General features: G+C 45.1%; 1 protein-coding gene across 4 annotated transcripts in view; it reads right to left on the minus strand.

The window, feature by feature from the left end:
* Positions 1–13,316, minus strand: part of LOC137307250 (RNA-binding motif, single-stranded-interacting protein 2-like) — a 443,828-nt gene that overhangs the window by 101,698 nt on the left and 328,814 nt on the right. For 3 of the 4 annotated variants that reach the window (XM_067976682.1, XM_067976679.1, XM_067976681.1), the window contains exon 2: positions 9,233–9,399. In XM_067976682.1, coding sequence (XP_067832783.1) covers positions 9,233–9,399 — 167 coding nt within the window. The remainder of the gene's footprint in view (positions 1–9,232; positions 9,400–13,316) is intronic. The other variant, XM_067976680.1, reaches the window with a different exon arrangement.

Consider the following 13,316-nt stretch of genomic DNA (forward strand, 5'->3'; position numbering starts at 1 on the left):
GTATATTGAAACTGTTGTAAAATTGCTTCAGGAATTTTTTAAAAAGAAACTAAAAGCAAATGCTGGATCCTAAATGAAAGAAACAATCCGTCAGCATCTGAAAACAGAAAGATGGGTTGATATTTTGAGTGCAGAAATGTGGTCAACGCTGGAAACTGAGATAAGAGAGTCCCTCTATGCGACTGGACAAAATAAGGGGGAGAGCAACTGGTGAAAGTTAACAGTCAGATACGTGGACTCCTGTCACAGAGAGGCAGTCACTTGGTCTCATACCTGTTCAGTCATCTCATCTCACACAATGTTCTAGGGCCCCAAATAGTCCTTCTGCACAAGACAGCAATATATATGTTCTTCCTCTATTCTAGTGTACCATATTCACTGCTCACTGAGCGCTCTCCTCTGTGGTGACAATTGGGTAATCGCCTTGCCAAACATTCCTGTTCTGTCCTCAAACATAACCCTGACCCTCCCTGTGGCTCACCACTTCCAACCCCTCTCCCATGCCCACTCTGACCTCTCGGTCTTTGGCCTTTTACACTGTTCCAACTGAGCTTCAGTCGCAGAACCTCATATTTCTGCGAGGCACGCTACAGCCTTCTAGTCTGAACATTAACTATAATAACTTCAGACCTTAGTTAAATCCTCCATTTGTTTCTGCCTGTTTCTCCTCTCCACATTCACTTCATTCCATTCGAGAGCTGTTTTACCCCCTCTTTTGTCTTTCTAATGGCCTGACTGAGATGATTTTCATTGATCACCCAGCACTATTTCACCACTTTCCAGCTTTCTCACAGAATCATAGAATCTTACAGCATAGGAGGAGGCCATTTGGCCCATCGTGCCTGTGCCGGCTCTTTGAACGTGCTATCCAATTAGTCCCACTCCCCTGCTCTTTTCCCATAGCCCTGCAAATTTTTCCCCTTCAAGTATTTATCCAATTCCCTTTTGAAAGTTATTATTGAATCTGCTTCCACCGCCCTTTCAGGCAATGCATTCCAGATCATAACAACTCGCTGCGTAAAAAAAATTCTCCTCATCTCCCCTCTGGTTCTTTTGCCAATTACCTTAAATCTGTGTCCTCTGGTTACCGACCCTTCTGCCACCGGAAACAGTTTCTCCTTATTTACTCTATCAAAACCCTTCATGATTTTGAACACCTCGATTAAATCTCCCCTTAACCTTCTCTGTCCTAAGGAGAACAATCCCAGCTTCTCCAGTCTCTCCACATTACTGAAGTCCCTCATCTCTGGTACCAATTAAAGAAGTGCTTCCTGACATCGCCCCTGAACGGCCGAGCTCTAATTTTAAGGTCATGCCCCCTTGTTCTGGACTCCCCCACCAGAGGAAATAGTTTCTCTCTATCTACCCTATCGAATCCTTTAATCATCTTAAACACCTCAATTAGATCATCCCAGTTGCTGGTGGACCTGCTGTGGTTTCCAGCATTTCCCACTTTTTGGAACAGAACACTGTAAAATATAAAACCCTCAACAGGAATACATGAAGAGTTTTTTGTTTCGTTCCCAGCCCAGTTTCAGTTCCTGGTCAGTCCATTCACAAACAGAACTAAATAGTACATCTGGATGAGGCAACTCGTGACCAGCGGAGCCTTCGATGACGAGGAAGTGACTTTCTGCGAGCAAAGGCTTTTGTTTAAATCTGTATCCTCTGGTTACTGACCCCTCTGCCACTGGAAACAGTTTCTCTTTATTTACTCTATCAAAACCCTTCCTGATTTTGAATACCTCAATTAAATCGCCTCTTAATCTTCTCTGCTCTCAGGAGAACAACCCCAGCTTCTCCAGTCTCTCCACATAACTGAAGTCTAATTTAAACATCTAAGGTGCTTTATTGAAACAATATTTGTTTCCTGTGTTCAGTTCTGGGCACCGCACCTCAGGAAGGATATAATGGCCTTGGAGGGGGAGCAGCGCAGATTTACCAGAATCGGGGCTAAAAGGGTTAAATTATGAGGACAAGTTGCACAGACTGGACTTGTATTCCCTTGAGTATAGAAGATTAAGGGATGATCTAATTGAGGTGTTTGAGATGATTTTATGAGTTGTTAGGGTAGATAGAGAGAAACTATTTCCTCTGGCAGGGGAAAATTTCAAAACTGAGATTGATAGATTTTTGTTATGCAACTCTGGTCGGACGAATCCCTGGAGGTTTCGTCACATGACCTCCCGCCCCCACGCTCCCACCATTGGTCGCCCAACATGTGCAACCTCGCGAAATACCGCCTTCCCACAGCCAATCGGGAAGCAAATGGACGCATCGTTAGCTGATTGGATGATTCTTGACGGTCAATCAAACAAGCCCTTTTCCTATCTCCAATATTTTTATAACGAATAAACAAAACTGTTCAATGAAGATGAACAAAAAAACTATTTTTTTTATTAGTTATAAAAATTTTTCTCCTGGGTTTTTGCTTGCAGCAGTGCCCTGGAGATTAATCTCCAATTCCTGGAGACTCCAGGGCAATCCTGGAGGGTTGGCAACCCTACACACGAGACACGTGGCAGAATGGCACCATGCAAATGAGCACACATGCGAGGCCCATTCATTTGCATGGACTAACTTCAGTGGAAATGCTATTTGCTTTGATCTCAGCCCACGAAAGAGACAACACTTTCACCTTCAAAATAAAGCAACTAACTGAAGAAAGTCTCATCCACCTTCCAACCGAGCTGGAAAAGTCACATGTTTGTGCAGCTTTTACAACCAATCCACTTCATTTCTTTTCAATCCTTGAATATTTTCAAACATCATTTCTACAACAGTTCCCCATTTATTACCCGCTCCTTGCCAATGCCTGCAGCCAGTTTATTTGAACTATTTATAGTCGATTCCAAAGTATCTTGAAACCATGTACAGCAGCAGGTTTTTCCCTGAACAACACTCGGACTTCAAATAACATCAACGTTTCACCATTTAGACTGGCAGTGGTAGGTGTGCCAGGCTGTCGTGAGGCCAAACAGGCAGCCACGACAACTAGGCCTCGCACGTGTCATCACATTAATCGTTGCATCTGGGATGATACCAGCTCTGAAAGCATAAACTGGGTTGAAAACAATTCTGCTTCAGCCAGCCAACTCACCCTGTTTACATTACAGACCTACCCCTAGAGACAGTCCTGCTTAATCTACACAATGCTGCGTCTGGAGGGACAGAGACTCAACTCATGAGACGGTTTCCGAGGGTCCTCTGCGGGGCAAAGCAGTGCCACCATTTTGTTGTTGTCATGGGAAGGCTAAATTGTCAGGCCATTTGAACAGTCTAACAATATGTTTTGTTTTACAACCCTGGCCTGTATGGATCTTTTGCAGCCACGAGGGAAAATCTGTGGCTAGAAGCACAAGATGTGACATTTTTGAACCATTGCGCATTTACAATCTTGCGTTGACATCCTCCCACCACAGTGGCTGTAGAGCCTCAGTTTTGTATCTCCCAGCTGTACAACAAGGAAACTCCTTGGCTCCAACCAACTCCACTTCTCTGCTCCTTAAATTGTCATAAGCTTTGCTGTTTAACTACAAATTCTGATATAAAACCAACATATTATCTAAAAAATAAGGACACAATGTATGACTTTAAAATGGGGTCTAAATTACGCCGTCTGTGTGCCCTGGTCCAATTGTCCTGCCCGCTTACCCTGCTCTATCTGAAGACTACACTTGGTCTTGAGTTCCAGTGCGCAAAGTAATGGGAAATGACTACTAGTACATTAAAAGTACTTTCTGTACATGTCGCACTTGCTTCATGTTACACTTTCCCATCATACTTTCTTGATAACACCCCTATTGTTATAAAACTGCATATCCTCCCAGTTACCATGAGCAATGCCACAGGAGGTGTGTGTGTGTGTGTGTGTGTGTATTTTAGCTTTTTCCTTTAGTTCCCATTATGTGGCATCTCCATTGACTGTGATGGAGCTGGCATAAGGTAAACAAAAGGATCATTTTGGCTTCCTTCTCTCACCCATTGCTTTCTCTCACAGTGGTCTCCTTCCCTCCTTACCTCACCTGCCCTTCTTTCTAATCATTCCCTTTCTCTACCCTTTTCTCTGTCCTTCCTTTTCTTTTGCTTTTCTCCCCTCCGCTCCTGGAGACATTGGTTCTGGCTGGGGTACAATTTCATGAGGGACAGCGGCCCTCTCGCACCTCACCCGTTTGTGGGCCTGGACAGTGAGGGTTGGCAGGCCACTTGACCTGGGTGGTCACTGGATAATGAACAGGAGCAAGGATCTAGGCTGATGTTTTCCCCTCCCGAGTCTCGGGACGTTAGAGCCAGTTATATTGCTCCAAATGCTGCTGGCTGAGGTCAGCTTACTTAGCACAGACTGGGGATGCAACCTGGAACTTCTACCTTGACCCCTTTCTTTCTCGCATCCATGCCCATCTCCGTTTTGGGGGGGGCGATTTTAACTCTACCCGCCCAGCGGAAATCAGGCGGGTGGGCAGTTACAATCACCCAGGTTATTTACCCGCCGGAAAACCACCAGGAACTCACTGCCCCGAATTTTAACCTGCTCTGCTGAGCAGGCGGTAAGGACACCCGCCCAAAGCTGACAGGGTCCTTCTTTACATAGGCATGTCAGGTCCCCATGACATCATTAGGACCTGACTGCAATTTTAACTGGATGGGCTGAGCGAGGATGGCGTTGTGGCCTCCCAGCCAGAAGAAGAGTGCGGGGATGAGGAGCCAGGACCAGAAGAGGCCCAAATAGGTACATTTTTATTTTCTTACTTTCCTTGTGGGGCCAGGAAGAACAGGAGTGCTCCTCCGGGCCCCACCAGGTCCCCTGCCGTGGACTCCGCCCCTCTTCCCCCCCCGACCCCCCCGGAACGGGAGATTCCCACGAGTTGGCCTCCAAAGCCAATCCCGCTACCTAGCTGGTGGTGGCAGGCAGCCTCCGACCCGTGCAATTTTCTGCCGCTTCCCAACGGCCAGCGGGATTTAAAATAGCCTCTGCTTTATTTCTGGGAGAGTTTCCAAGTGACCTCACGACCAATGGGCCCAAAACCCACCCAAAACAGAGTTAAAATCAGGGTCCAGGGTTTCCCTCTCACTTGCCCCTCCTTCATTACTTGGTCTCCATCTTTTTACCTTTCTCTGTCCGTCATCTAAATTCCTTGCTTGAAAATATCAATTAAACAACATAATTCAACTGGAACTACATTGGTATAATCCATTCTTTTTATTGAGCAGCCACTGATTTAATATGCAGAGTGCAAGGGATTCATTGTGTAAAGAAATGAACTGTAATGCCCTCAGCTATTTAATAATATTACTGGAATGCCAATGGAAACAGATTCTCCTTATTTACTCTATCAGAACCGTTCATGATTTTGAAAACCTCTATCAAATCTCCCCTTAGCCTTCTCTGTTCTAAGGAGAACAATCCCAGCTTCTCCAGTCTCTCCACATAACTGAAGTCCCTCATCCCTGGTACCATTCTGGTAAATCTAGTAAATGTTTCCAGTGGCAGAAGGGTCGGTAACCAGAGGACACAGATTTAAGGTGATCGGCAAAAGAGCCAGAGGCGACATGGGGACATGTTTTTTTATGCAGCGAGTTGTTCTGATCTGGAATGCGCTGCCTGAAAGGGTGATGGAAGCAGATTCAATAATAACTTTCAAAAGGGAATTAGATAAATACTTGAAAAGGAAAAATTTGCAGGGCAATGGGGAAAGAGCAGGGGAATAGGACTATTTGGATAGCTCTTTCAAAGAGCTGGCACTGGCACGATGGGCTGAATGGCCTCCTCCTGTACCTGCTATGATACTATGAGATAAATTCACACAGCCAGTGGACTGGCTTTTTGTCTGGAAGAGAATGCCAGCAACTTCACTTGTGCCTGAAAATTCATGAGTGAAGGGCCTAGGTAACACAATCGGTTTGAACGCTGTCCTTTAACCTCAGTGACCTGGGTTTATATCCAGCCCAGGCTGGTGGGCTGAACATTTCCCCATTCTGCTGTCTGTAATGTTGCTCTACTTAAGGAGCTGAGCTCATTCTCAAACCCATCTCCAGTGGCTGCCAAACCACTGCTCAAGACTGCCCGTAACTGGCACCTCTCAGTCAGAGATGCTCTCAAGACAGCTTCTGTGGGAAATGAAGCAACTCATACTGGTTAGGGGAAGGGTAGAGGGAGCTTTAAGAGATATAAGAAAGATCACTACTGTTGGAAATGCTGAAATAAAAACAGAAAATGTTTGGAAATACACAGCCATATCCAAACAGAACGACAGGTTAATTTTTGGGTGAGACCCATCGTCAGAAGTGGCATGATAAAGAGGAGAACTCCCAATTCATGGGTATAGAAAGGAGAGAGAAAAAACATGGCCTCTCTCTTCTATTTCTATGAATCGCGCATGTTAAAACAAGAGTGCAAAAATAAATAAATCGCTCACAAAATCATGAGTGTTGCCGATTCTGTAAAGGGCAGAGGGGAGAACAGGTAGAAGTCAAGCGAGCTTTTCTTTACACTACTAGAAAATTGCCCCATGGCTTTGCTCATGTTCGGTCAATGATTAAGAGTTATGTTTTTTCTAAGGACAAGATGGCGACTGAATTGGGAAAGAGAATTCAGTAACTGGCTCCAAACAATAGGAAAATTGTTCCATTCTTTATCATGGTCATCTTGATGGGCATAAAAATTAACCAGAGAGTCTACTGACACTACTGAGTCAGCCAATGAGTTAGAGGTAGGGCGGGACTTACACCAAACAGTGTATTTTACAGCGAACAGAATCTGTTTAAACAGTGCACTACAGCAAACAGTCTACAGAGTCTATTTAAAAAGAGTCTCTATGAACTACAGCAAACAGATCTCATGACCGAAACTACAGCAAAATCTTCCAATAAAAGCAGGATTATTTCTCCAGCAAAATGCAGTGAGTGGAGGAGAGTTACATAATACAAATTATGTGCGTAAAATCAATCCCAGACACTTACGGCAGTGCGGACTCCAGGCGTGATTGACGAGGGAATTACCCAGTCATCTCCCTACTGGCCGGGAATAGTGGTGTCACTATATGCAGCCAAAATTAACTCAGGAAAACAATATTCAGGTTGCGCATTTAAACACTGTGGTCTGCTTGTTATAGCCAGGGTAAAAAGCGGGGCAATGGTAATGAGGCACTGGTGTTAACTATGCTGTCGTTCACAAAATCCACTGTTGACACAGCATATTTCAAACTCGAATCACACCTACAGAATGGAAGCTGCTGTGATCTGAAACGGCTGAGGCTCACACATCAGAAATGAATGCTTTTGTCATTTAATTGTCCTCATTAACCCATCCCAGAAGCTGTGGTTGATTGCTCAGAAAAATGGCACTTTGCCTCTCTTCCTTATGGTGACACACTCTCAGTTACACTGGATAACTCATGTTAGTAGACATTCCCAACTCGCCCTCCTTTCGAGGGTGACACCCTCATTTCTGAACTTCTGAAGAGGCCTTCAAGTCTTCAAGGACTCTCGCTCTGAACCTCTTCCTTCAAACGCCTCCTCAAAAGCAACCTCTTGACCCATAATCACGTTTCCTAATTCCTGCTCAGTGCCTGTTTCCCCCACTTCGCACCTCGTGAAGTGCCTTGGAACATTTTATGATGTTAAAAATGCCATTAAAAGTAAGCTGTTGCTATTGAACAATCACTTGCAGCTTTCAAATCTACATACACTTATCTTGTCGCTTGGTTTACTCATAGTTTGCAGCAAACAGAATAAATGAAGAGTTTATGCCAACACGAAGTGTCTGGGGGCATAAATAGACCTTGAATCCCCAGAAAATACTGCCACATCTTAGCACTTGGCTGAGCCTAGGGTTGCCAACTCTGGTTGGACCTATTCCTGGAGGTTTCATCACATGGCCTCCCACCTCCAACTTCCCCACCCAGTCAAACAGCCTTTCCTCCACCCCATCTCCAATATTTTAATAAACAAAAGTTCTCAAAGAAAATGAACGCCCCTATGATATTTCGCTCGGGTTTTGCTCGCAGCTGTGTCCAGGAAATTCATCTTTAATTGCTGGAGACTCCAGGACAATCCAGGAGGGTTGGCAACCCTAAGTTGAGCCTCCACCTTCATAAAACTCTTCAGGTTAGGAGACCTGATTTTGGAGCCAACCTATCTCCAAACACGTTTTGAAGAGAATTTACGTTCAATGATTTATTCCTGATTTTAGTCCAATGCATCACATAATATTATCATGCATGCCACACCACAGCAAAACACTTTTCACACGCTTCCAAAATCATTAACTTGTTGGAGCAGCTTAGAGGGAGCTTCCCTTTCCAACTGGCTGTGCTATAATCTGGCTGTGCTTTACCTGGCCAGGAGGTGCATGATGCTGGGTGCCTGAAATGGGAGGAGTCCCACTCCCCCATCACTGACATCCCTCACCATAACGAGCGCAAAAATTCACCCGCAAAAAGAAGGAAAACTGGAAAGCAGAAATAAACAATTACGATTACCTCCAAGATCATTCTGTTTATTATATAAACATTTGGGTTGAACAGTGAGAAATGCTGACATCACCATTAGCCTCCTTGATTCTGATAGAATTAATATGAACCTCAAATGACAGTCAGTGAAATGTCCTGAGCCAACTACTGATTCGGCAATATCAGCGTATTGCATTGCAGGCACAAAGCACACCTTTCTTTGATTGTGCCTCTCTGTGAAGCGCCTTGATGTTAAAGCCGCTATATAAATGCACATTATTGCACAAGGCAAAAGAAAAACAACTAAAAGAAGCATCGGCAACCCATCAGCTCAACAACAACTCAACATCTCCATTCGAAGGCCACACGTTATCAGACTCACACTGTCTCCTTTAAAGCCTCCACATCATCAGCCTGTCGACTTCCTTTTTAAACACCCTCAACATTATGACAATTTCTCATGTTCTGAACCCAATGTTCTGGCTGCTGAGGGAGCACACTGTTTACTGATAGCAGTGAGAGAGGCAAACGGGCAATCGGAGGTCATTGGAACTTTAAATAAATGTCTATATGATGGTCTCATCAGTGAGAGCTTTGTATATTGCAACATCAGGAGGGGGTTCACTCAGTCCATTGCCATCAATGTTACTAAACAGTGTGCTCTATAAGCCTCCAACAATGACTAAATTTTGATGTCCTTTTCTTCCATATATTGTCTCAAAGGAGTTATTAACCACTCCTCCAGTCCCATAAGATCATTTTAAAGCATATGAAGTACTTACGGTTGGCAGAGCATGACAAGGTCCTGGTCGGTCGTGCCAGGGTGTAGCCCACGGATGTACAGGTTGGTTTTACTCAGTTGTTCCCCTCCACCGCTGCTGCTGGTACTGCTGCTGTTGGTGCTGGGACTGGGCGGAGCCATCTGCTGGGCTGTTGGGGCATAGGGCTGCTGGGAATACAAATCTGATTATAATACCAGGTGCGGGTAAGAGAAACCACCTCCCCCCCCAACAAAGTCCATTAACTTTAAAGTTTAGGTGGCGTGCTATCTCCGAACACTGCCCGTTCGTTCTCTGCCAGGATCAGGTCAGACAATAAGGGTTGAGGTGGTGACCTCAGTGGGTGAACTCCCGTTCACGAGATTTCTGTTATACAAGTGAGATAAAGTGGGACAAGAGGTGGAACTTGAAAGTGATGTCCTGCAGCTCACAAACATCAAAGTAAAGACAAAGCTTAGACATCTATTATCTTAAATCGACAGAATGTGACATTTAATTCAACACTAAGATTGGCGACCCCAGCTAATGTTTCACCCTCAGGATTTGGAACAGGGCGTGATTGATGATGTCATGTCACATAGAATGTACAGCACAGAAACAGGCCATTCGGCCCAACAGGTCCATGCCAGTGTTTATGCTCCACACGAGCCTCCTCCCACCCCTCTTCATCTAACCCCGTTAACATATCCTTCTGTTCCTTTCTCCCTCATGTGTTTATCTAGCTTCCCCTTAAATGCATCTCTGCTATTCGCCTCAATTACTCCTTGTGGTAGCCAGTTCCACATTCTAACCACTCTCTGAGTAAAGAAGCTTCTCCTCAATTCCCTATTGGATTTATTAGTGACTATCTTACATTTATGGCCCCCAGTTTTGGTCTCCCCCACAAGTGGAAACATCTTACCTACGTCTACTCTATCAAACCCTTTCATAATCTTAAAGACCTTTATCGGGTCAATTAAATTTTTCCTAATGAAAGTCCAGTATGATGTCCCCCCCACCACAAACTGCTCAAACGATAAGCTTTAAAGTATGTATCTGATTCAATAGCGTTGGCTTGTCTGAAATAGGACATTGGGGATCCCAAAGGAAGGGCAGGGATCTGTCTCGGTGAGTTTGATCAAAAATCTCGCTCCTGATATCTCCCCGATGTTGATGCTCCCGCAGAAGGAACTTTGAATAACTCAGATCAGGAAACATCAGAATCGCAGGTGGAATTCTTGATTTTTTGAACCCAAATCACCAGATATGTTGTGTGATGGAGTTCACCTCACAGCCTCCACTGCCATTCAAATCATTCCTTCCTCTCCTCCCACGGCATGAGCCGTGGCTCAGTGGGTCACATTCCCACCTCTGAGTCAGAAGGTTGTGGGTTCAAGTCCCACTTCGGAGACTTGAGCACATAATCTAGGCTGGCACACCAGTGCAGTACTGAGGGAGTGCGACACTGTCAGAGGTGTCATCCTTCAGATGAAATGTCAAACTGAGGCCCCATCTGCCCTCTCAGATGGATGTAAAAGATCCCATGGCATTATTTGAAGAAGAGCAGTGGGAGTTCTCCCTGATATCCCTCAACCAATATCATTAAAACAGGTTATCTGGTCATTTATTACATTGCTGTTTGTGGGATCTTGCTGTGTGCAAATTGGCTGCTGCATTTCCTACATTACAACAGTGACTATACTTCAAAAAGTACTTCATTGGCTGTAAAGTGCTTTGGGATGTTCTAAGGTTGTGAAAAGCACTATGTAAATGGGAGTCTTTTAAAGGTAATGACTTATGCTGAAGTATGAAGTTGGCTGCTCTCTGGTACTTCACTCAAGTGGCCCATTCTTCATGCACAAGCCTAGACAATGAGTGTCAGCTGTCTACAAATGGCTGTCTCTGCCAGATTCCAATCAAGGTCCCAGAGGCTTTTCGCAGATTGGATTTCATGTATATGAACAATGGCTCTAAACAATGGAGGGCTCGTTACTTTTCAATCTGTGGATCTTGCAGTACATATAGCTGGATGGGGGGAATCCCAGGATTCCCAAGGCTTCTCGGTGTAAGATTGTTCTCGTTTAATGGATAAGCTATCCATAAACATGGGCTTGTTTACTTCTCTAACTGAAGTCGTGCCTGTGCAATGTTTACTGTTCTTCGATTTTCTTTGACTTTGACAAAGGCTCCAGGGAAAAGCAGTGTCAAGGCAGTAACGGTTTATGGGAAGCAAAGTTTTACTTTCTTCACTGTGTAGTGCTTTCATGTTCGGCGGTTACGTGATGGGAGCAACATGTCTCTTGCATAATTTGAACTTGAATCCCAATCGTGACGTGTTCGGATGTGGCAACTGAGATGGAGTTGTCCTTTCTGTATCCTACTCCCGCCCGCCCCAATTGTCCCCTTCGCTCACTGACTCATAGCGGGATATTGTTCCACAGATGCTGGCCGTCCTTCAGCACCTCACTCAAGTGGTAACTCTTCGTGTGCAAGTCCCGACAGTGAGTGTCAGCAGGCTATTCTACTACAGTAAGCATCACAGCTCAAAACTAACAACCCCACCTAATATCTGCACACAATGTTCCTTCTAGCAGCGGTCACTGATCAAGATTGGGAACCCTGCCTGCCTGATTTTTTCTCCCCCCTTCTTAGTCCAATCTTACTACTCTCAACTCACAACTTAAGATTGGCTAACTCAGTATAGGCCGTAGACCGTGTCTGCGACCTTCCCCATTCCTAGTATCAGAGAGCTGCACTGAGGAAAGACGGGAGAAACCTGGGGTTTTTATCCTTGAGAAAGAGGTGATTAAAGCGGAAACCTCAAAGAGGTGTATAAGATAGTGAACAGCACAGGAAAGGCTAGATCAAATTAAGATGACACCGGACCACATCGGCGAAATAGGACAGGTCATTGTCTCATAGTATGGTGCAGCACAGAAGGAGGCCATTCGTCCCATTGTGCCTGTGCCGGCTCTTTGGAAGAGCTATCCAATTAGTCCCATTCCCCTGCTCTTTCCCCACAGCTCTGTCCATTTTTTCCCTTCAAGTATTTATCCAATCCCCTTTTGAAAGTTACTATTGAATCTGCTTCCACCGCCCTTTCAGGCAGTGAATTCCAGATCATCACAACTCGCCGAGTAGAAAAATGTTTCCTCATGTCGCCTCTGGTTCTTTTGCCAATCACCTTAAATCTGTGTCCTCTGGTTACTGACCCTCCTGCCACTGGAAACAGTTTCTCCTTATTTACTCTATCTAGACCCCTCATGATTTTGAACACCTCAATTAAATCTCCCCTTAACCTTCTCTGCTCTAAGGAGAACAACCCCAGCTTCTCCAGTCTCTCCACATAACTGAAGTCCCTCATCCCTGGTATAATTCTGGTAAATCTCCTCTGCCCCCTCTCTAAGGCCTTGACATCCTTCCTAAAGTGTGGTGTCCAGAATTGAACACAATACTCCAGAGGTAGTTGTCAGATCCAGAGGTCAGGAGATAGTTTTGAACACAAAGAGCAATCAACATGTCGAATGGAATATTCTAATAACAAGCTGCTGAAAATTAAGTGAGATCGTGGGGGAGGGAGGGCAATCGGAACGAAGACACGTGGACAGCAGGGAGCGTACATCGGAACATTGTGGGTGGTGCTCCGGAGGTTCCCGGCCACCGATGATCCCTCATAACGGGAAGACGAAGGCTGGAATATTCGGGATGAAGTCGATACTGCTGTACACAGGGGCCTATGCATTTGGACGGGGCCCTGAAGCAGTCAAGGCGCCACAAGCAGATCCACTGAAGGGGCACCTCCCATTCGACTGCTGAAGATATTAAGCAAGGCCTCGCTGCAGCTAAAGTGCGAGAAGCTGCTTTCTGAGTTTCAAGACTGTTCCAATCACTCAATGTCAGTTACTCTTCTGTTATCCGTTGCTTATCATTTGGTCAACTATTCTGATATTACCTGTTGCGAACGCGCCTTTTCACGATCGTACGTGCGTTGATTTGACGCCTGATTAAGTCAGTCGTTATTTCGTATCATTGTCTAATAAAATGGAGGGGCTCCAAACCCTTTGCATGGGGCCCCTCGTAGGGTTGCCAACTCTGGTTGGACATATTT

Source organism: Heptranchias perlo, chromosome X (genome assembly GCF_035084215.1).
Source record: "Heptranchias perlo isolate sHepPer1 chromosome X, sHepPer1.hap1, whole genome shotgun sequence".
Taxonomy (NCBI): domain Eukaryota; kingdom Metazoa; phylum Chordata; class Chondrichthyes; order Hexanchiformes; family Hexanchidae; genus Heptranchias; species Heptranchias perlo.